The sequence below is a fragment of the Amblyomma mixtum genome, chromosome 3, assembly GCF_055824585.1.
Source record: "Amblyomma mixtum isolate Tamu chromosome 3, ASM5582458v1, whole genome shotgun sequence".
Lineage (NCBI taxonomy): Eukaryota > Metazoa > Arthropoda > Arachnida > Ixodida > Ixodidae > Amblyomma > Amblyomma mixtum.
This window is the reverse complement of record NC_143014.1, coordinates 190483370-190508526: the sequence shown is the minus strand read 5'-3', so window position 1 is coordinate 190508526 and position 25157 is coordinate 190483370. Positions and strand designations below refer to the sequence as shown.

The 25157-nt window shown below is 46.6% G+C and overlaps 1 protein-coding gene across 1 annotated transcript in view; it reads right to left on the bottom strand.

The window, feature by feature from the left end:
- LOC149353062 (GTPase-activating Rap/Ran-GAP domain-like protein 3) overlaps positions 1 to 25157 on the bottom strand; it is an 829394-nt gene that overhangs the window by 668370 nt on the left and 135867 nt on the right. The window contains exon 4 of the mRNA XM_089582257.1: positions 15288 to 15591. Within this exon, the coding sequence (XP_089438383.1) occupies positions 15288 to 15481 (194 nt within the window). The 5' untranslated portion in view covers positions 15482 to 15591. The remainder of the gene's footprint in view (positions 1 to 15287; positions 15592 to 25157) is intronic.

The following is a 25157-nucleotide window of genomic DNA, read 5'->3' as shown; positions in this document are numbered from 1 at the left end:
GAAATTTAGTAAATTGCCCGATGCACTGCGTGGCGCTGTTTAACGGAAACAACGCACACCTGGTACGTTCAACACAGCCGTTCTCACGTGTGGTACCTTTTATTTCTGCGACATGTTGCGCAGCATCTAACGTGCTTTCTTGGATGCGGGATAGCAAGAGCTTATGAGCCTTGTACTCAGTATATATTTTACTATTCCCTCACATAAGACTAATTACTCATCGAACGTGTAAACTGCTTACGAACGCATGTCGATTTAAAAGAAATATTGTCAACATAATAAAGTTTGCGCCATTCGAATCCAATGGCTCTACCAGGCCTCTGAAAGCACAATGTTTGTTTATGCTGGATTTATTTGTCGGTGCTGGCAAACAATTTCTGCAAAAGAAAAATAAAACAATCTGATGCGCGTCTGTTTCATAGCTAGGTTCTTTTGCACTTGCACAAAACATCAGGATCATGAATGTGGGAACTTCGTTTCGCGTTATATAAGCGTTCAAGGCCTATGTGGGGTGTGCGTGAGCATGTGTAGAGTGCTTTTGTGCATAAAATGAGAATGTCAAACAAAGTGAAAAATCGAACAGAAGCGACGCCCCAGCTCACGTCGATAGCTGTTTCCATGGGGCTGGAGGGGAGGCGACGAGAAGAGCGGAAGGAGGAAACTTGAGTGCTATCCGAACAAGCTGCTTCGTGGTGCCCATGAGCTGCACGATTGCTCATGAAGCAGCGCAGTAACCAGACAGAGTCACTGAGTTGCTTATACGTGCTTGAAGGACAAAATCTTTGGATTTTAGAATTCGCGCATTCAGTCAGAAAAAAAAAACAGTTCCAATTCATTTTCCATCGCTTAAGCATTTTCGTTTCAAAACTGTCATAACAAGAGAGAGATAGTGCGAGCTTGGCATCACGATCTTCGCTAATCGTGGTGCAGTCAGAATTGCTCTATTCACAAGTACAGTCTTTGTCAAAAGTAACCAGGCGGCACGGTTTGCTTCGCAGTCGTATATTAAAGCTGTTATGCCAGCCCTCAAGCTCTCAATCTCTGTATGGTAAGAAGAACCCCTGTTCTAACCTTCAAAGAACTTCTTGATCTTTAGGGAAGGCGTGGGGGCTCTACTGTACGAATGAGAAGCAAACCATGCAGCCTGGTTACTTTTGGCAAAGACTGTACGTGTGAAAACTGCCCTCCCTAAGATCTCACAGCTGGTTATGATAAACAGCGCGAAAGTAAAGCGACGCCTTGTACGATGCTCCTGCCAAACACGCTAAGCCTCCCACTGCGGCTGTTCCTCGCGTGGTACCAGTACGGTTGGCTGATTTGTTCCGGTTTCTCCTTCAGGTGGCACTGCATACCGACGCCAAGTATTTTTCCATATTCACCGCCATCGCCTGTAGATACTACCCCAAAAATGTACCGCCGTATGCTAGCCGTTACACATAGACGGGAACCGACGGCCGCGCAAAAAAAAAAAAAAATATTCCAGTGGGTATTAACGTAGTGTTGTTCTTTCCGACATATTTCTTTTTTCCGGAGCGGTGACAAGGAGACGCTTCTTATTCTATGAGTGTTTACGAAACCTTGTAGCTTGCACCGAACGACGTCGCCGTGCCACTTTCCGCCTGAAACAGATATAACCGGGAAGCCGCTTTATGACGCGAGTAGTTTAATTAGCCCCGCCTTAATCTTGGCCGCATCTTCGCCAGGGGAGCATCGTCAGTTCCGTCGGCCAGCGAAGGGCTCGTAAAAACGGCGCCCGCGCACGCGGAAGGGAGTCCCAGTGCAGCGCGCACCGCTGTTCTCCGCTGAATAGCTTCAGCCGCGCGCGCCTGCCGTAAAGATAGCGCGTTTTGCTTCGGGCACACAGGGAACACGGTTCCATAAAACTACATCACGCTGTAATCTCCGCGCCAGGTATGCATCAGGTTAAGAAGGCGATAACGTCCGCAGCCTTCCGCAGCGCGGCAGTGAAGGCTCGCACTGTTACTTACGTACAAGAGAGCATGAAGCCTTTTGTGCGCCAGTGAGACAACGCTTCCTGCCCGCTACAAAGGAAACGAGCCGGTGAGCGATGAAGCAGCCACCTGCATGCAGGCTCGGCAGCTTTCAGGAGGACGCCGAGCACCAGCGCGGCCTCTTTGTTAATCCGCGGTGCGTTGGGATGTTGGCTTCTGTGACAACTGGCAGACAGTGCGGGGGATCTGAAATGAGCGTCGTCAGCGCTGAGGTTCTCGCACGCGACGGGCTGGACGCACGTGCACTGGCAGACTGGATTCTAGATGCTATTGATGAAAACGTGAGGGGAGCGGTGGCGCGTGTGGGTAAGAAGGCGAATGTAAAAGAAGAGGCAAAGCAATAATTTGGCGCAATACACTCGGTTTTTGCAGCAAGTTACAACGGATAAGCTGCAGCGAAATTCGAAGAAACGTTTCTTGCCTTCGCTTGTGCGTGCATTACACCGTAGGGGGTCGTCACAACGCTATTGTCACGGATGCTTTATTGAAATGCATGGGCACCAAGCAGACGGATAGACTGTAATGAACATCCTCAACAGAAAAAGTTGAAATTACCAGGCTTGCCTTACTTCTATTTGATCAAAGTGATCTATTTGATTACAACTAGCCCGCCAAAACGTGTTAACACAGCGCTCAATAAAAGAACAAGGACCCACAGAGTAGACAGCGCTCTTTGCTGTCTACTCTGTCGGTCCTTGTTCGTTTAGTGTGCGCTGTATCAAATAGACATGTGCAACCAACTAGCCCACCAGTTCATCCTGAGCAAATTCACTTCCTTCGTTCTTCTTCCACAGCCCGCTCTAGTGTCTTCACTGTTAGGTTAAATATTGCTAAACTCAGCTGATTCCGCTTTAAAGGCGCCATAATATCGCTCGGTGTAAAGTGGACGAAAGGTTGCTACATCCTCAATGTTGTACCCGGGACACCGTGAGTTTCGGCGATGGCGTGCTCGCGGAAAGTAGTTCCAACTGCCGCTCGGTACGAATCGCATATGTGCGCGCTTTCACCCTCCCTGCTACACGCGGCGCTTCTGAAGTTTACTGCTAGCACCGAAGTGCGCGCGCGTCGTTATCGGGGGGTGGGCAGAGGGTCGCGACTCCGCACTACTCGCCGACTAGGCCGGGCTTGGCACAGAGCGGCCCCGACGATGCGTGCGGGAAGCATCGGCGCCGCCTAACCTCGCGCGCCTGCCGCGAGATGGCGCCGCTCCGAGCGCGGCAGCGTCGCGTCCGGCCGTTCATCCGGAAGCAGTCGGCGGGCAGCGAGAAACAAGACGGAAGAAATCGATACTGAAAAGCTGAAAACATTAACCGGAGCGGAATAATATTCGAGAGCATGCCCAGATGGCGAACCCACCCCCTCTCGTTTCTCTGTCGCAGGACATCGGCTCTGGAACGCTCTCAGTACCCGTCGTCCTCTTCTTCGCTTCCCTACCCCGCAACGCTTTTACTTCGCTACGCGGCGGTTTGCTTAACGATTTTCTTGCGCTCGTCGATGCGAGGCGCGCGGCATTCCGGTAGCGCGCAGCGGAGAATTATTTCTTAGCATGCGGCAGCGCTCCGGGGTGCAAGAATTTTTTGCGCGCACTCGGGCCAATTAATAAACGGCAAAAGGCAGCCAGCCAGATATCACGCGTGCTCATCTGTTGATGGCTGGGGCGATGTACGACGCAAGCACTTTGTTTCTTTCCCTACTGTTTTTCTTGTCAGACCAAAATTAGTCGCGTCTCATATTTCAGGAGCGGCTCCTCTTTCTTCCCCTCTTTAATTGAAAAGTGCGAACAAAGTTTGCCTTCTGAAAGTTTCAACGGCTTTGTAACAAAGTTGCTGATGAGTAAAAAGAAACGCAAAGAGCGGTGGTTATTCAGTTCCTTGCATAAAACATTCGCTTTAGTGAACTAAACCTTAGTTAGTCCTCTACTGACAGAAAAAAAACAACTGAAAACGAGGGAAGCTAAAAACAAGGAAGATGGCCCAAGAGACATCATATTATCAATTTAGCAACTTCTCTTAGAAAATATCTCCTCCGCGATTAAAAAACTTCGCTTGACTCCGTTTAAAATAGTGCACTGCGGTAAGGTCGATGGGCTGTGCACCTCGAGTATACAGTTCCTCTATGTCGTTAAAACGGCCGTTAAAGTTAAAACGGCCCACAATGACAACTATCGTAGCACAGACTTCAAAAACTGGCTCGGAGCCGTCAGCGTTGCTGTGGAACAGCTAAATGTATAAGGCCTGTTTTGCAGTCCTCTTGGTTTATTGTTTATGTTTAGGCGTCTGGTTATGCAGAAATGGCACCACAGCCTCTTGCGTCAGCGGGCGTAGATTAGACACTGTCAGCAACTATGCAGCTGAAAGGGAAGGAAGTAGGATTTAGCGCACGGCAGCACTTAAGACAGCACAAAAATCTTGAAGAACCGTCGTTTAACGTGCTTAGCCGTTATCTCGAAGGAGGTTAGTGTCAACAAAAGGCAAAGGCAAATACGCGCCTTCATGGCGTGTATTGAAACTCAACTCAACTCAACTGTGAAAGCACTACTTGGCATATGTTATAGACCGGGTGTACAAAAAAACATCCCCGGAAAAAAAGACCACGGAAGATACGTCCCCGGAAAAAATTTGCCTGAAGAAATGTCCCACGAGGAAGCGCCCTCTAGGAAAAAATGTCCCCTGGTGAAAAGTTACGCAAAGGATAATTCCTTCCGGAACCCAGTTGAGAAAGAATTGCCCTCTATATTGGACTGTTCCTTGAATTTGAGAATAGATGTAAGCGTGAAGTATATTTAGTACCAGACCACACCATGGTCAACTAGACTCCATACAGAAAATAAATGCCGCAGCGCTTAAATCAGTACCAGGGCAAGTATCCAACTTTGCGCGCTCTGCATACCGTTACACCACACTTGCTAACCCGTACACTTTCCTTGCAATCGCTGCTGCAAGCGTGAAGCTGATTTCTGCAGGTGAAGTGCGTAGGCGCTGAGCTACCACCTCCTAAACATTGCACTAGGGCTCATGTGATAGCTCGATCATATTGTGCTGGACATGCGCAGTGCTTGTTTCACGCTATCATTAGCCTATAAATACGATGCCCAGCATTAAACATATTTGGCTTACATCTATTCTGTGTATCAAGATGTCCTTCTCATCTAGTGTTGTTTCTAGCCTTGAGCGATAAACCACAGCTAAAATTTCGTTGTGTTGACCATACCGTTGCGTTTACGGGTCAGCGAATCGTTCCACCGTTTTGCAAAAGCCTTCGACAAAGTCCCCCATAACCTGCTCCTTCTAAAATTAAGCATCCTGAACATCGACCCCTGCATCATAAAATGGATTGAGTGTTTCCTCTCTAATCGCTCCCAGTTTGTTACAGCTAACAATTTTACTTCATATACTTCTTCTGTAAAATCCGGTGTCCCACAAGGCTCTGTTTTGGCCCCGTTATTGTTCCTAATATATATTAATGACCTTCCTGACTGTGTTTCCTCATCCATAAAGCTTTATGCCGATGACTGTGTTCTTTTTCGTGAAATCACAAACGCTAATGATAACATACTCCTGCAGTCCGACCTTGACGCAATCTCACACTGGCGTAACGATTGGCTTATGACTTTAAATGCTAGTAAATGCAAAATCATGACAATATCCCGCCGTACCAACCTGCCTATACCTTACAGCTACAGAGTTAACTCCATAGCTCTCGAAAATGTCACATCTTACAAATATCTAAACATTTGACCAACACTCTTCCCACTTCGAGTTACTGATCAATTCGCTCTCGCCCTACCATAAGCTTGCCGTCCCGGTTAGCTCAATTGGTAGAGCGACTGCTCCGGTGTGGCGGTGGTTCCGGGTTCGAACCCCGGACCAGGACGAATTTTTCTTTAACTACGAAGTTTCTGAGAAAGCTGTATAGCTTTCCTTTGTAGCCGTATGGCTGCGCTTGGGTGGATGCAAATGAGTAATTACTCCCTTATTACAAATCTACTCCACCTTGGGGGATTCCCCTAAACATTTGACCAACTAATATACCTAATTTACATTAATGACCTCCATTGCACAAAACAATCGAATCTATGGCTTTTTGCAGATGATTACGTAATTTACGTAGTGATTAGGGCGACCAACGATACATCCTTGCTATAATTTATTTATTTACAATACTGCCAGTCCCATCAGGGACCATAGCAGGTGGGCGAACAAAAATGACAAACATGATAAAAATTTGAGCAGTGCACTCTGGAATTCAAAAAAAAAAAACAAAAAACAAGTTGGTTGGTTGGTTTAGGGGGTTTAACGTCCCAAAGCGACTAAGGCTATGAGAGACGCCGTAGTGAAGGGCTCCGGAAATTTCGACCACCTGGGGTTCTTTAACGTGCACTGACATCGCACAGTACACGGGCCTCTAGAATTTCTCCTCCAAAGAAATTCCAGCCGCCGCGGCCGGGATCGAACCCGCGTCTTTTGGGTCAGCAGCCGAGCACCATAGCCACTGAGCCACCGCGGCGGCCAAAAAACAAGTGAATACAAATCAAACACAGGTGAACAGAAAGGAACAAGCAAAATAAAAGAAAAGGTAAACATTAGCAAGGAAAAAGAAAAATACATGTCTAGGAGTCGGGTGGAGCATTGCCATAAGGAATTCAATTAGAGCACATGGGAACACAGCAGTGGAAAAAATAAAAGAGACTTTCTTCACGATTAATTAACAATCTAATGAAGTGATGAGAGGCGGTTGAGTATGTCAGTGAAACTGCATTATTCGTTAATTGATAAGGATTCTATCCGTGACGTGAACTGAGATAATGTGGTTGCATTTATGATTGAGGGATCAAGGCGATTCCATTCTCTCATCACGAGGGGAAAGTACGAATACATGAACGTGTCGTTAAGGCATGAGTATTCTGTTATCGCGCGTGCGTGTTTATGCCTCGACGGGCGTGATTGCGAACTCAACGTACTTGCGTCATGGTGTAATCACCCCTTGATTATTAACAAATGCAAATCCATGTCGTTCGCGAGGAAACACACTGTGAAGATGCGTCAATATAGTATTGGTTCACTTTTCATTGATCCCACATTATCTTGCAGATATCTTGGCCTGCGTCTAACACGATTGCTATAATGGTAAACTCGCGTTCAAAATATCTGCGCTGACGCCTTACGTACACTTGGATACCTACGGCGTAACTTGAAGGCCGCATTTCAAGACAAAAATGACCGAAGGCATTTAAGACTGCTGAAGTGCTTTGAATGCGAAATTATTTTTATTTCCTTTTTATTTTTTACATTTATTTTGAATTTTTCCTCGCTTGCTTTCTACAGACACGCCTATATATTAGCATACAGTCGTAAGACAACGCATATACTAGGTTTACCTTTGTTCGCCAAAAAGCAACGCCGTTTTGCGGCATATTACAATAAAGAATAAAGAAAAAAGTTTTGCGGCATATTAATTTCGTGCTCGCCTAGCAATCTGAGAGTCGTGGGTTCAATTCCAGTAGCTTCTGAAGGTATTTTATTTTTGTCTAATACCACGGTAACGTTATCGGGGATTTTTGGCAAAGCTGCTTCTGGTCAACGCCGCCACCGGGTTTCGTTCCCGATGAGCGATATAATGCTTACGCATTAAAAAGAACTAGCATGTATAGCATTAATTCGCCCAAAACACGCGTCATCCATCTTGCATCCATCACAAGCGTATCTCGCCGCCGACCTTGAAGGTCCCCTTCAAACTGTCCCTTTCCCTTGCGTCAGTTATGTCACGCCGCATCTTATCTCGCCTCTGTCTTTCATCATATCTCGCTTCTGTGCTGCCAAAGAAAATACTTTTGGGGCACCAAACTTCAAATAGCGTGTTCCATACGATCAGTTTTTAAAAACTTCGAGCCAGTAATTCTGGCGGGTTCTGTTTTTTTTTTTTTTTCATACTGTTGATTATGATTAACTGGTTCTACTAAAGACACTTGGAGATGGGCTGTCTGGTTTTGGCTCGCAACCAGTCGGTGTAGAGAGAGAAGAGAGACAGAAAGAAAGAAAGAAGTACTTTATTCAACCGACTCACCTTTAAAAGCTGAAACTAAGATGGTTGGTCCTTCCCTTGTGGTGCTAAGACGACGAGTGCCTCGTCAAGTGTCTCACCTGCTTGCCTCAGTACTCGAACGCTTGCCCGAAAATGTTTTCTCGCGACAGTGCAATATTAAGACATAGCAATATATTTGAGAAAGAAATGCGCACACAAGTTCCCAGCGTCATACGCGAGACATTACTAATATGCGCTATCGTCGCAGTAAAAAACAAGAATGAAGAATACTTATATCAGTCTGAACCAAGACACTGAAGCTGTACTTTGCGCGCCGTAATGCTCAGCCGACTACCCTAGCCCACAATGTTGCCGTGATTTATAAGAAGCCATAGCTGAAGTGACATGGCGTTATCGTCAAGGGAAAGTTTCGCCGAAACAGAACCGTCACGGACAATTTCCTCCACCTTGTTTTCTCTTGATCACAACCTTACGCACACCTGTTGTCTATTGCGGCCACACTCTCTCTGTAATGCTCTGCAAGAATTTATTCCAAACCTTTAGCATACGAATTACAATCCCGGTCGTTTTTCAGCCCATAAACTTTTTGACAGCTCTTTTCGAAGTATTCGAAAGTTTGAGGTACGTTTTAACAATAATCTCTTCGCAAGTTCTCGAATAAACGCGCAGAAGTGATACTGTTTTTGCGCACAGCAAAGGAAACCACGCTTGAGAAACTCCTGACAGAACTAATATACCGGGTGATTTTTCTTAACGCTTGCAGCTGCGGTCTGTGCAGGTGAATATTACAGCCAGGTGCACACTATATATGTGATAGAGTTCAATAATTTTACAATCAAATAATTTGTCAACTAATCAATTTTTATTTTGCAGTTTTTAGGGGGCAAGATTATATTGCGTAATTAAAGGCCAAACACAAACGCGTCAAAGGTGAGCTGCGCGGTGGCTCAGTGGTTATGGCACTCGGCTTCTGAACCGAAAGACGTGGGTTCGATCCCGGCCGTGGAGGTCGAATTTCGAAGGAGGCGAAATCCAGAGGCCCGTGTACTGTGTGATGTCAGTGCCCGTTAAAAAACCCCAGGTGGTCAAAATTTCTGCAGCCCTCCGCTATGGCGGCCCTCATAGACTAAGTCGCTTTGGGATGCTAAACACCCATAAAACCAAAACATCAAAGGTGAACATAGTTTTTAAACGTTCTTAACCAGCAATATAGTTCGAAATGTTGAACGTCAAAAATACGCATTTGAAAGTTAATTTAGAAAGCTATCCTGCATTGCATATCTATAAAATAGCGTCGTTGCGCCTGGTATCATCACCGAAATCAAGTTAACTTCTTTTACATCATCCAATACACAAGCGACGTCTGTATTTGATGCATAAGAAATGCAAGCGACGCCAGTTTATAAATACATAAAGCAGAAAGCCACCTCAACGAGCTTTCAAATGGATGTTTTTGACACTCGATATTTCAAACCACATTACCGATTAAGAAAACTTAAAAACAGGACTCACATCCGATGCTGACGGCCTTAATTTCTCAATACGACGTTGACTCTAAAATCAAAAATGAAAATATCATTAGTTACCGTAATTCCATCGTCTAATTGTTGATCCAAGTCAAGTGCTTAATATTCGCCTTGCTCTATAATACACCTGCGCAAACCGCACCGACGTATCCCTCGCAGTTTTTAAAATAAAAATCTACGCAGGCTAAAAAAAATCACCCAGTGGATCTTGTACCCCGCTGTGACTCCTAAACCTCCGTCTTTATAGCTAGTGCTGCTGATAACAAACAGCACAAGAAGAAAACACAATCACCGATCATTACAGTCCAAACATTATGTTAATTACAACTTTCAAGTACATACGCTTACTTCGCTAGATAGGTGCCAACGGTATTTTTTTTTTCTTTGGAATGTAGAAAATGCACTCCTACTGGCTGGGTTATCCTAAAGGGATGAGTCTCATTTTGGTATAAAAATTAAAATAACGTTATACCTCGAATAATCATCGTTAAAGCACAGTATTTATGTAGTTTCCCTTTCATTTCCTTTAGTTGCCGCCACGCAGCGCTGTGGAAATTATACTAGTGCCATTTAATCAGAAACCCAATGTCTGTACGCAAGTGATAATAATCCTTAATTGGCCAACTACTTGCGTATCCAAAATCTTGCTACCATCATCTGCCAGCACGCAAGCAACGACCCGATCACCAACTGTTTTCACGTCGGAGGAGCGTGCTAAATTTGGCATTTGGCGCTTGGTACCAGCTCATGCTTCGTTACCTATTGGCTTCCACATGAACTTTATTGGAATAATGTAAATGGCTGTGCATGCAACGGGTAAAGTGAAGCCGAATGTAATTAGTTTCTACGCCTGCTCTTAATTTGAGACTAAATTCAAAATATCGAAGAACACCGTGCTGATGGCAGGTTTAGTTAGTCTTTTTCAGAGTAGTATTAGGCCGTCTCTCTGTCGAACAAAAGAAGCTGAACGCACGTTCCGCAATGAACGCACGTTCAGCAATGCCCCTGTTTTCCTGCACCCGCATGTCACTCTTACTTCGTACAAAAGCTGCAGCAGCCACGGTCACAATGTGAACATAGCCTTAGTTGTCATGTCGCAATAAACTAGCAGTAGACGAATGCTCTGCGACACAACTCGTGGAGTGCTAAGAAGGTAGGTAGGCAATTGAGGAAGAGGGCTTAGTCGGGCTGGTTTGTGCATGTTGAACGAAACGACTGGACAGCGCTAAAAGAACCGCGCTAAGAGGTTTATTCACTGCGCTCCCGGAACAACCTTTTGCCATTTAAGTCGTTTCACTCAAAGACAGTGAAGCGCGGAATTGCCAAAACGTGCATGAAAGCCGCATTGTACAGATCTTGCGTGCGTCAGACCCAGGAAAGCTTTGAGGCACAAGTTAAAAGGCACAAGTTAACCACTGCAAGATACCCTTCAAAGTTGCTATAAAATGTAGCAGAGTCAATGACCTCGGAACGAAAAATTCAGAAGAATGTGCGCACCAACGCTCATCAATTGGCGAGAAAAACCGCTGTATGCATTCCGTATGTAAGTACACAAGATGCCGCACAATCTCAATAAGATTGTGAGCAAAGCTGGCGTAAAATTGCTTTTCTCCGCCGAGAACAAACTGGGAGGGATGTGCAAGCGAGTCAATGAAGAAAAAAGGAAAAAAGCCTGCGAAAAAAAGTCACCGGAAAAAGTTTGCTAGCGGTTGCTGTGGTGTAGTGTGTAAGATACTCTTTGTCATGTGACCGATTCTACATCAGTGAGACAGGCCGCTGTGTGAATGACCGTCTACGCGAGCATGCGAAAGATATAGAAAATTAGTCACGCAAAAATAACATGGTCATACATTGTACGGACTCCAAAGACTATGAAACATTCCTTAATAAGACCATTATCCTCGCCAAGTATAAAGACCAGACCTCGCGGCTCCCCTGTGAAGCGTTAAACATACATTACTACAGTGACACATGTGCCAGCCAGCCGTCGGTTGCTCTGATTCCACAAGAGCTTGCCTGTCTTAGCCAATGACACAACTGATAGTACCTGACTGTGAACTTTCCCCTATATGTTTGATCCTTTTTCGTTTGCTTGCCATGTTTCCTTTATAGTGCTACCCTCACTGTCACAATAAATCATGGTTGCCAGTCAGCGCATGTGCCTGTTCTTCTCTTCCGTCCTCTCAGGTAGCGCTGTTCAAGCGCTACCTAAGAAGACCAGGCGACTTGATAATCTAACGTCTAAGACGGCCGTCATACCTTACATACACAAACTGTCCCATCGGGTCAAAAAGTGTGCTGGACGCGTTGACATTCTAGTGGTCTTTTCTGCACCCAACAAACTCAGTGCCTTGTGCCAGCGCGTGAACAATGACGAACCATCGCACGCCCCGTGTGGGATCAACCATCAAGGACGCTACACTGACTGTCAGTGCGGCGTGGTCTATGACGTGCCGCTCTCTTGTGGTAAAACGTACGTCGGGCAAACAGGCCGCTGTCTCAACACCAGACTAAGCGAGCACGCCAGATTACATTATACAGGAACTGGCAGCAATCTAGCCATACACTGCAAAAACTGCCAGTCAAAAAACTGCACACCTTTCTTGGACCGCACGAGCGCTATTAAGAAATATAGATCGAAAAGAGCAAGGGAAGTCTTCGAGGCACTAATCATTCAACAGAGAGGACAGAACTGCGTCAGCAAGCCATCCATTAAGCTACTTGACAAAGAAATTCGCTATCTAACTTTGTGACTTGTGCATGCACCTGCAATGACTGCACTTTATGTATCTGAGTGTCTGTACTGTTTATCTTTATGTTTTGGTGTTCTTACTTTCCGGATGTATATTTCGCTTCTGGCGGAATAAAAATCGAGTTGCTATTAGCGCCTTGTGCTGTGTTGTTCTTCCTTCGTCCCGTGTCTAGCGCTGTGTTACTTACAAGCGCTGTTCAGTCGTTTGGATCAACAGCCAACTGAGGAGTGCGAGACCCTCCAAAAACATGCTCGGCCGGATAAGCAGTTACCCGAAACAGTCCTTTTCCTGTGCTTTCTAAGGAGCCAAGCACCGCCACGATGTCAGTGTAGACCTCTGCGAGCAGCGAGAGTCAACGGGTCCCACCGCCAGCTCCGCGTCGGCATTGCTCGGGTTCTGACGGCGCTCAGGTCTACAGCGAGGCGCAGTGTCCCCAGACGGGAAGGTGGCCGCGCGCGGGCCGAGGCAAGCCCGGCGCCACCACGATCGCGTCGTGACACAACCGCTGCTGCTTCTTCTGCGTCAGCTTTGGCCCGCCCAGCAAGAAACAGGAGGCGTACTGCACGTCGGCTTGTAATCACAGGTTTATTGGGGGCGAACTCGTTGCAGGAGGACCGTGTCTCCAAGGCAGCCTCTACAGAGATAAATTCATGCTGTGCCTTTCCGAAGCAGCCAAAGAAGCTGTCTAGAAGAGGGCTGGTATAGAGGTAAGCTTCCTTCATTTTTAGCGAACGTCCCACACTTTTGATGGCTTCGAAAACACGCTTCCTAAGTACTACTTCTTTTATGTAGATTTTATGAAAATATAGGCGACGTACGTTAAAGCATCATATTCGATAACGTACAGTCTGTGTCAAAAGTAACCAGGCTCCATGGTTTGCTTCTCATTCGTATAACAGAGCCCTCACGGCTCCCCTAAAGATAAAAAAATTATTTGAAGGTGAGAACAAGGGCTCTTCTTACCATACAGAGATTTAGAGCTTAAGGGCTGGCAGAATAGCTTTAATATACGACTGAGAAGAAAAACGTGCAGCCTGGTTACTTTTGACAAAGACTGTACATGCACTGGTAATATCAAACGAAGGTTTTCCAAACATAAACCATGTGGGTAAAAGTAAAATGTGCGTAAAAGATATTTAGTTTTACAACTTGGTACGTACCCCTGCTTTGAAGCACCCATTGCCTTTTATGTCAGAAAACTGCGATTCCTGGCTAAATAAGCATGTATACATTGATATACGTGATCAGTTTTTACGTAAGGTAGAACCAAGTGCGGAAGTGGAGGTGGATGTTGCGGCTTAACGCTGAGCCCATAGTACTGCATATCCAAAATTAATCGCGGACGTTCATAGCAAAGCAGAAAACATTAGTTGGTCAGCGCTTACTCGAATAGACATTCTTCCAACGCGCAAAGCAGAACTCATTTAACGAGGTATTGAAAGTACATGTTTTACATCTGCCACGCTGAGGAAAATGTACTCGAGGAATTCTAACGTAAATCCTTAGCATTAGTCCATAGGGTGATGTGGACCGAGGCCTTGGCGCTGTCATGCCTCGTCATTCAAGCGCATTCTCAGAAGGAATAAATAAAGAAGAAACGGGTGAAAACACCGCTGAAATACAGCCTACATAGCTCCTCTAGGACGCAACTCACATTTGGGCTATAAATTCTAATTCTTCTTCCTTTCTTTCTTTCTTTTTTTGCCTGGACGTGTCGAAAAATCATGAGATATAGAGTCGTAAGGAACCGCCACTTGAATCTAGAAGTAGCGATTACTTACTCCGACCGCTGCACGCAGCGATCTTGAAGTTTTATACCTGACACTTGAATCTAGAAGTAGAGATTGCTTACTCCGACTGCTGTAAGCAGCGATCTTGAAGTTTTATAGGTGAACTTGAGGAATGCTTTATTCAAAAGCATGCCTCCTTTTTCTGTCTTCCCTTCGTTTCCGAGCGCCCAAAAAGAAATTTATGCTTTTTTTTTTTTTCATGAAGGGACTCACTTGTCACCAACCGGCCACACGACAGGTCACATTTTTCACTAAACGAATGAGCGGGCTTGACATCTTTTATTATTTCATCAAGTTTTCGGGATAAACGATCAACCAGCTCAGTTATTTATCCACGTCGTCTAGTGTCACATTCGAGAGCTTATGTCAAGTCTCCGGAAAAATAACTCGATGAATGAAGCCAACGGAGTTATTTTCTAAAGAACCATAAAGTATGCACGTGTGGCAGAGAGTTGAGGCCGCTGGCTTTATCGCTTCACCGGGGAGTGGCTGTCAAGAATGACAGCTAGCGATTGAATGGCCTCCCCTCAAGCTGTAGACGCATGAGCGAGGCCGCACCGACGTCTTTCACTCTCGCCCCTGTTAGTGCAGGCGGCTCGCAGCGCAAGGAAATTTTGTTGCCTCGTGTAGCGAGAAAATATCGGGGTCAGAGGGGAGCAAGAGGAAAAAATGTCCAAGGTGAAGAACGTAATATCTAGTAACGAAAAGAATCTGTGCGCTATACCTGGACTCTTCCCTGCCTTTCAGCGAGCAGCAACGAGATTTGGCCAGTGGAAGAAAAAAAAAAAAGTTGGAACGCAGTCGTCAGAACCAAAAAAGGAAGGGACTCAGCGCGCGTCAAAAAAGACTATAATCGCAAGACCTTGGGAGCTCAACAAACAGCGAGCTTCTTCAAATAAAGAAATACACAGAGAGCTTAACTGGGGTCCCACCACGCTGCGCTCTTCCGCGGCAGGAGAAAAGAATAAATTCAAAAATGGCGCTGCTCAGGTCATCGTAGTAGCTCTGCGCCGACGCAAAGGCTGTCTCTTTTCTAAGTGGCTTGGTCAAGACTTCCTGCTCTGCTGTCGCCGATGACGAAGACGCGGTTAAGTGGAGAGGTGAGTCACGGAAATAGAAACGTCCGGGTCCCGTTGAGAGAGGGGTAATGGAGAAGGCACTCACCTGCGCGGGTTGAAGAGATCGAACTCGTCGTCATCGCTGTCGGCGCTCAGCGAGATGGGCCACGAGGTCTGGAGCAACGACTCGCGGATGAGCGAGTTCCAGCTGAACGGCACCGACGACGACGCGCCGCTCTCGTACGTGTTCTCGGAGCGCGTGAACCGACGCCGACGCACCTGGCGAATGTTCATGAGCATGGGCACTGGGGCCGGCGCCGAAGCACCGAGGCAGCGGAGGGGGGCCCTGGCTGTTCAGCTCAGCCGCCGCCGGGAGCTGCCGCCGCCGCTGCCAGGTCGACCGGGCTCGCCTGCGGTGATCAGCCGGTCATGGGTCATTTGCGGCCTTCCTTTCAGCCGGCAGAGTGCGGCCGTCCGGAGACTGGCGCGAGCACTGTGCGGCGCACCCGGAGCTCAAAACTGGCATCAGGAGCCAAGCGCCCAGCCGCTGCGGCTATCGATTCTAACGAGCAGCGGCTACAGTTGGGGCGAAGACAAGAAGACTGAGAAGGAGCAACTTGGTCAGTGGCCCCGAAAGAAAACAACTGCGTGGCTTTACCTCTTGACAACACTGAGCTCGCCTCTCCGCGCCGAGCCCGAGTGCCGTTCGAGCTTTCTTCGATGAGTAGCCTTCGTAAAGCACCGCGGTGCCTTGCGGTTTCCCTAGTTCTTGCTAAGATTGCTTGCGGTGCATGTAAGACCCTGCGTTGTGTCGCATAGCTTAAATTAATTTTTCAAAAGGTAGTGCACGTACTACAAGAAGATGAATGGTGTAAAATTGCTTTACGTTAACAGGAAAGCGAAAAACTTGGGTGCTGCTCCGACTCGCCTTGTTCCCCGAAAAGAACGGCTGTTCAGGGCTTCACTCTCTACATCTTCTATTCCAATCAGGGGTAACGCATATCACGCAGGTTACTTGTCTTATTATTTGGATCGAACCAAATAAGGTTCAGTAACGTGGCAGTACTGGTCGGAAGTACCAATAAAGAAGATGCTGATCTGATAGGACACTGCAAGACACAGATCAATCATTCTCTGCAGCATCAGGGTGCTTTCAGTATTGCAAGAAACAATGAACTAATCAGATCCAACAGAGGACGTTTGTAGTAACTTTTGGAGAAGGCAAGCAAGCTGGGGCTATAAGTTATCCCGCCATAGTTAGAGTATCAATCAGTTTCATGGCTCAGTGTCAAATTCAAGCTTCTAGTCTCTGAGTAACGCCAATACAGTGCACAATGTGTATGCTTTCGGGCCAAGATTACTTGGTCCGAAAGATGGACTCGCATGACTGAACGCGCGTTGAAACATGCTGTTAAACAGAGGAGTTCAACCTAAGACAGACACCATTTACTCATCTAAGCAAAAATTTTAACGAACAAAAAAGGGCATAATATTGCTGTAGAAGGCACTACTTAAACCAATCAAAGTTTAGCGCTAATGCGCCGAGTGTGCTTCCTTCCTGTGTATACAGATAGAAACGTTATTCTCTACATTTTACAGAGCATTTTACTTGTTTCCTCCACCTCTTTCAAGAGGAAATACTGGTTCCATTGAGCAATGTGGTGTCAAGCACCCCCTGTTTCTAGCCCGTAGTCATGAAGAGTAAGGAATAACCGATGTTAATCCCAAAAAGCGGGTTTAGGGAAGGAATACCACGCAAATTGTTTCCCGCGCTACACGAACTTAGAATGGACTGAGTTAGTGCAGAGCAAGAGTTCTTGTAACAATTATTACCGTACTCTATTCCTGGGAATACTTAAATAGACGCTTAAACCTATTTATATTCAAATACTAAAACTTTTCTAGTGTTTTTTTTTCTCTTTAGATCTATTGGCAAAAGCTGCATTTTATACAGACCATGGATGATTCTGTAATTAAGGAAAGAGAGTTTCATTTTTATCTGCAGGCAGAACTTTAACCTCTGAGTCGCACCTTTTAAAGCGGAATGCAAACCGCCAAAAAATGTCCTGAAGTGTTTTAGCGTCTGCAAGAAAAAGAAAATGCTCGTCATTCAGGTGTGTGCGAAAGGGAAGCGATTTCCCAACTGGTGTGTTCTACGCCTTCGGACTGTATAATGAACGCTTTCTTGAAATCGTGGCAGTGCTTCGACTACCACAAAGGAAGTACAACTAATATTAGAAAAAGCCAATTACAACCACTACCAACCTTTGCAATAGCGCCCAGAATTGAGCTGCGACGTTATATCGATACAAATTGCAGTAACCCAGCAACACCATGCAGGCATTCACACATCTCTCATCTATCGTATTTTATTAGGCTCCCTACCTGAATGCCACCCGGACTGCTCGAAAGTCAAGTACAGCTCCAACAAGCCTATATCACAGGCTAGTCAGCGCCAAAGTATTAATCGAAGTTTTATTGGAAACAGCTATAGAAGCCGTCTCTGAAGCTTCAGGTTGCCGCACGATGGCATATTGCGAGCAGACAGCGCAGAAACAAAACCGAGAAACAGGGAGTGTAAACACATAGGAACAAATACTTGGTGAATACGTTGCTGTTCAGCGCGGTGTTCACTTCTCTGTGTACGTCCTTGGGGTGGGCCTACATCCGAATTTTGGGTGTCTACCTGATGGTGTCTACAATGAGTGTCTAATGTTTTGCGATTTTCCCGCCATAATTCTTTTTGGAATTGGTTCCATTGAACTTGTATGGTATGCATGAGTCACCACCTTCTGTAATGCGCGACTACCTTCTTTTGGATTAACATATGATATTGTACTAATCCCACTCACTAACCCACCTTAATCCAGCTTATAATCCCAATAATCAGACTAGAACCACCGCGGTGGCTCAGTGGTTATGGCGCTCGGCTGCTGACCCGAAATACGTGGTCTCGATCCCGGCCGCGGCGGTCGAATTTCGATGGAGGCGAAATTCTAGAGGCCCGTGTACTGTGCGATGTCAGTGCACGTTAAACAACCCCAAGAGGTCAAAATTTCCGGAGCCGTTCACTACGGCGTCTCTCATAGCCTTAGTCGCTTTGAGACGTTAAATCCCATAAATCGTAACAACTCTGAGGTGGGCCTACTTCAAAAATTTTGGGGGCCCTTTGGAATTTTTCGAATGTGCCAACTTTCACATTGTTGCTCACAATCCAGTGGCCAGGTTGCCGTTTACTACGGTGGGCAGGTTGTGATGATATCACAAAGTCACGTGACCTCTCTTGATCAATCAGGGAATTTCATGAAAAAGAAGCTGGAAATTTTTTGCTGAGGCGATAACCTAAATGCTGTCACATTAACAGGGTGAATGCTTAAAACCTTATTGTTCCACCATCTGTACTTCACAACAAATAATTTTAAGGTTCTCTGGTTATTTTGGGGATTGCTCAAAAAACTCTTGGGGCCCACCTGCCACGATGGACGAGTTGTGATGACGTCACAAAACCACGTGACCTCTCGACCAATCAGGATGGGCAATGAGGGCAGGTTGTGATCAGGTCAAAGGGTCACGTGACATCTTCCGACCAATCAGGAAATTTTGTGACAGAGAAGCAAGATTTTTTTTGTGTGTGTCGGACCACAGCCTAAATTATATCGCATTAAAAGCGACAGGACGTCGACACCTGGTAACTCGGCGACAAAAGCGAACAAAATCCGCCACCGCATCTTATATATCGGAGGAAAACCAGGTTGAAAGTGCGATGTGTTCGGAGCCGATTTCCGCCTGCCGAAAAACCAACTGCTCACCGATAACCAGTGAATACTGTGCACGGAACGCCACGAGTGCCGTGATGGTGGGTCGGAGCAGGTGGCTATAACCGTACTTCAGAAACACGCAGGTTCTCGATGTGCTTTTCACCAGTGAACATCTCGCATATCCCAGCGATCACGCCGGCGGCGCGAGCACGCATCAAGTTTGAGTACCCCAGCATTTCGACGGCGGCAGGTTTAGCTCCTTCTTGACTCTGAATGCCCAACTGCGAACGTACCATTAGACAATCCGTCGATCAGTCCGTCGAAATCCCAATGAAGTAAATACGTTGCAAACTGGAAGACATAGCTATGATTAATCGCTTGTGACGGCTCATGGAAATGGAAATTTTCCTGCACAAAATTATGTGCTCGTCCAAAGGCCGTTGATATTAGGTGCCCAAATAATTTACGCATTATATAAGGAAAACCAATGATGACCAATCACCAGAGCTGCTTTATGCACTGCCAAAGAACAGACTGGCAAAAATTAAATTCCTGGATATGTCACTGCAACCTCTCCAACGAACAAGGAAACACGGCCTGGAAGTATAATATTCCTGAATGGACATTATTCAATATAACTTCTGCAGGAGAAGCAATGGGGACATGATTGGAGCCAGGAATTGACATTTTGCTGAGTTATCACATGCGCCTGTATCTACGATTGCAGTTTTTTGTTTGTTCCCAGAGGCTGTTTCAGTTGCGTGAAGCCATCGAATAAATGTGGCGAGAAAAACTGAGCCCAAATATTTTGTTGCTTCATTACGGCACCCGAGCCCGCAAGTACCACGCAGCACAAGACGCTATATGCGAGCACTAATTTAAAGACAGCCCTTGAGCTAAATTTTTAGATCCTGCCTCCTTCTAGTCCGAAATTTGAACAAGTACTTTAGCAAACAGTTTTCTTGATTATGAGCTCAAGCAACCACGTGAACAGGGTTGCCAGGATTGCGACAGAAGCCTTCTCGCTTCAGTAATAGGAGTTCTTGGAAAACAATGATCCAAGTACTTGATCGTTTGGAGGGGGTGATTTGAAAACATAAACGATTTTTTGGCTCCTAGATTTCTCGCATCTATGCCAGCTTTAGAAGTTAATGAGCGCACGTCTATTGAACGCTTGATTCGTGCTCTTAAAAACCACGCAATGTTTACACTATCGATGCGTAAATCGTTAAACAACGGACGCTTGATGCACAGAGCGTTAGCACGAAGCGATGTTCAAGGTACCTTACTACGCTACTTATATCCGTGTTATAGCGTCACTGCTGTGCAATATCCACACCGTTCAGTTGCTGCAGTGTACACCAGCGCCCGTACACGCGCCGGTGGAAACTCGTTCACGCCTTCCATTTAAATGTATGAAGTCGGTTTGACGTAGCGGCTTGTGTGCACGCTCAATGGTGCAGAGAACACTGGCGTATGCGTTGTACAAAACACTTCTCCCCCTCCACCGCAGTCTTCGCAAAACAAGCACGGCGTCAAGCAAGGACATTGCCCCCTCGCCTGTGTGCACTTGTCTCTCTCTGCCCACCGTCTGTGCCCCCCCCCCCCCCCCTCCCCCGCTTGACTCATCTGCGTTTGGGCCATCAACAATGGAAGAAGAGCACGCAGTCTGGCGAAGAGTATAACGAACCGTTTACCCTCAGTACGATTGCAGCCGAGCGTCTCCTTGAACTACGACGCACATAACCGGATAAGACACGACACGATGGAATAGGTGCGCAATTCAGCATCGTAGAAAGACCTCGGTTACTTCTTAAAATTAGCTTCGTGTATGCGTACTGTCTGGCACAAGGCACAACTTTCGCAATCATTTAATGCAGCCTCGGCGGAAACCTAGGACCACCGTCGATAAATTAAGCAGATTATGTGTGCCAGGTTGACGCTGGAGCCCGTGGGATGCCTCCCAAAAAGAGCTTTCACTCTAACGGAAAGCCTTCCCTTTCCTCCACTGAACGTCACTCTTTTACTTTCGGCCCCGCACTCAAATGTCTTTAGCGGGACTTCAAAATGGTCGTTAACAGTACAAAACTATCAAAGAAGACTGTCATATACTGCACTGCCAACGAAAAAAAAATAAATATGCTCCGCATGTATGCTTTGTAAAACTCATAATTATTTCAAAAGGACACAAGGGGGCTTTTTACCGCATGGGACCGATTTAGGGTTGCCTGACGGCGGAACGAATCACTAGCCCGTCGATGCAACGGTTTGGTCGAAGACCCTTTTCCCAAGCATATCACCTCAGAAGCGCCGAGCACCAGGTCGGGGACAATTTTGTACCCATTAGAAAACGCGTGGGCACCCGGCGGCCCTGGGGATCGAACCCAGTACCTCCTGAAAGGTTAAACTACTTGCTTGCGTATAGTAAATCCTACATGAAGACGTCTCAGAGACTAAGTGGTTATAGCGCTCGGCTGCTGACCGGAAAGACCCGGCGGTCGCATTTCGATGGAGGCGAAATTCAAGAAGCTCGTGCAGTCAGTGCACGTTAAAGAAACCCAGTTGGTCGAAATTATCCGGAGCCCTTCACTTACGGAGTCTCTCATAGCCTGAGTTGCTTTGGAACGCTAAACCCCCATAAACCAAAAAACAAACCAAATCCTGCATGCGAATAGCGAATAGACGCTCACAAGTGTTTAATGGCGTGTGCAGATTACCTGCACGAAATTGCAAAAAAGAAAAAAAAAGAGGCTGAAGGCGCTGCAGCAAAATGCAAATTGTCAGTCACATTTCCCACCAATCTACGTGCATTGCAAAAACCCTGAACGCTAGATTCTGTGAGGACCATCATTTTGCTCGCCCCTAACACCTGCCAAACTCTTTCACCCACAGAGACTATGAAATACCCCTTTACTCACGGTGTCTTAGCTAAGCTCAGAAACAGACGCAGCTATCGTAAGCTACTTTACACAAGTCTCAACAAACAGCAACGACGTTGTAGCCCACGGGAACTGCAATTTCCCGCACAAAATGCGAGCTTTTCAGCGTTTGCCTGTCTCACATGACCCGTACACTCTAAACACTCTAAACTCGAATAGTCCTGTATGGCAGCAAAAAGGGAGTAAGTAGGCTGTCCTCTAGCGCGCTCCCTTTTATAAAAGGGAGAATGCTAAATGAGAGCCTACTCTCTCTTTGCTCCTTTCTCTTTAGAGTGTACTTCTCAATATTTTCGAAAAATAGTTAAACGACATAGTGAACCAGATATGCTTGCTGCGTCACCGGTGTATAATAATGCCATTGAAGCTTAATTCACGCGGCTACCAAGTTCAACTGGAGAAACATTTCTACACTTTGCCCACATGGACAAATACAAGGTCCGGCATGTGATAGCTGGCAAAGCTGTATCCCTAATTATCTTCTCAAACAACTTGCGCCCACTGTTTCTGAGAATTCTTGCACCGCAGCGGCGTCCTGGCGGGTTGCGACACCCCAGTGCAGACCCCGGGAAACCGCTACCGGCTGTCGTGCTCCGCCCGGCGACCCCACGAAGAGGAACAAGCCGGGCTACCGTAACGAGATTTTAATGGCGCCGTCGCGTCGCACTCGACAAGCGGAGAAAGCAAGCGAAGCAAGCGCACGCCTCGCGGCAAATCATCCTTCACGGCCAAAAACAGTGTGCCGCGCGCGTGTGTCCACCGTACCCGCATTGCTGCGGAGCGGGAAACACGAACGGGAAGCCCCGAGTGTCTCGGCCACCTGTCGCCGGCGTGCCCGATTGACTCGGTGCTCGAGACGCTATTAATGGGCGGCGAGCACCGCGTCACAGCGAGCGGCCGCATGATCGATGCTCGAGGGAGCGGTAGGGGTAGGAGGTGGGGGGGAGAAGCGTTTTCGTTTCTTTCATTTTTCCGCCAGTGGGGGAATGCTAAAGCGCCGGGGAGCAAGCCGCGTACACTCCGCGGTGGACGCGCCAGTCGCAATCGCGCCCGAAACAGCGCGGCACGGACAACTCTGCGCGTGCTCTGATGCATCAGGTCTTCTGAGTGCGCCCTTGCATCCTTGCCTAGCGTAGCACGCACGCAGTACAGCTGCACATGAAAGTTCGGCCGCAAGCAGCTTGCTGACGCGGAGAACCCGTATGTTTTTTTTTTTTCTTCCGAGCGCTTATTAACAAACAACTCTGATAAATTGGACCATCGATCGTGATCATTAGCGAAGTTTATACTGAGGAACAAGAGCTTGTTGTCCCAGGGACCTCCAGTTAGGCCATCCTCGGCCACCTGCACCTAACTCGCGTGGGACAAAACATCCGTCGATAATCTTCTACACTGGCATGCGGAGAACGACGCACTGGTGGGCAAACTGCATCGCCACTGATGTGGATTATATCGAAAAGTGATGTGATCCTGAAAAATAGAGAATTTCATACTTCAATTGAATGCACCGTCTCTCTATTCTGTATCGCAACTAAGAAACTGACCGACGATTACGGTACTTCCTATAATGCGAAATTTCAGCGCAGCTAGATTTTGCGATATACTGAGGCACAAAACATAAACGACGCTTCGCGGCTGCCGCTTTATCGCACAAAGTCTCGAAACTATCGCACTGAACGAACGCTCTTCAGTGGTGCACAGCGGCGTGGTGCAGCCCTTGCGCTCGACGCCCAAGCCAGGAACGGGCGCCTCTGAGCTGCGCTCTAAAGGAGACAGCGCTGAGGGCTAACCTTATTGAGAACATCCCTCGCATTACAGCTTTGGTTCAATCAATATAAATATTTTCAACAGTTCTGACAGGCTCGATGAATACAGGATTGAGTTACCTCGAAACAATGAGCTTGCGAATCGTATAGCCGACACTTGAATGTTATTTGCGAAGCATCCGAAATTTTGTGCCTGACGGCAGGAAAGAAATTGCTCTGGCATAGCCTGTTCTGTACATTCATCAGGAATCGCGGGGAGCTCTCTGTGCTTCACATCATTGGGTCGCCAATGGATACGACTGTGCGTAAATGACGAGCGAATGTGGGAGTGAGCAAGTTTAGACAAACTCACACAACAGCCGTCCGCTCCAGTCACGCGTCCAGGAACGGAGCTCTGGCTTGGCTAACGGAAGCAATCATGTCAGTTGTCATGAAAGCTGCGACAAATGTCGATGTATAATATCATTTCATTCATTCATTCATTTATTTATAATGTCAGCCCAGATCACGGGCTATAACAGGAGTGGATAATGAGGTATAAAAAATAGCAAAAACACAAACATTGAAACGGGCACAGGAAATCAACAGGAAATAGAGTGGTTGAGCCGATCCGTGGACAGCGGAAACCAATCGCAAGAATAATTTTACCTTAGTACATGTATGCGTATCAGTCTTCAAGGAGATAATCTCTTTTGTACATGGCTAAAAACCGCACGTGGTTAAAAATGTCATTTTTGATAGAGTGATTAGCATTGGCCACAAAAAGCAACTGCAGGAACAAACAGAAATTTTTTTCTTGAGTGTCTATGCTGTTTGCTGCACTGAAATGCTGATTCTATGAGAACGAACCTATACTTACCCATCATTCTGCTAAATACTGGCAACGCAGACCGATGCCGGGCGCAACGTCCGAGTTTTAAGGCGAAAGCCTTAAATGGCTCATACTGTCCTCCGTAAACAAAGCGTGTCACAAGCGTTTAACTAGGGAACTAAAGAGATAGAAGAAAACCAATGGTTGGTTGAGATTTAGAAGTAAAAAATGAACCTAGAAGCCAGTTGTTCTGACTGTAGATTAATTAGTTAATTAATTATTGGCAAAATTGTCTAAATCGTGTCGAAATAGCGCGGACGTCGATATAGCCACAGAAACGGTGTGACGTCACATCCACCGGAAGTCGTCACGGCATAGCGAAAATTGTCACAGAATGGTCGGAAAAACGTCGGATTTGTGTCAAATTAGATGGAAAAATGTGTAGCTAAGCGTAATTAACACTTAAGGTCCCCGAAAGATGTATAATTTTGGTATCGATATAGCCACGAGAGCGGTGTGACGTCACATCCACCGGAAGCCGTCACGGCATAGTGTCCTCAGCTTTTGCCTCTCAACACTTTCGTTGCCGAAGTGTCCTCGCAACATTTTTTTTCTTTTTTTTCAGAACTCTCGCAGTTGGAAGGACATACGAACGAGCTAATGTTATTTTATTATTATTACTGAACGTGGCTATGCACTGGTTCA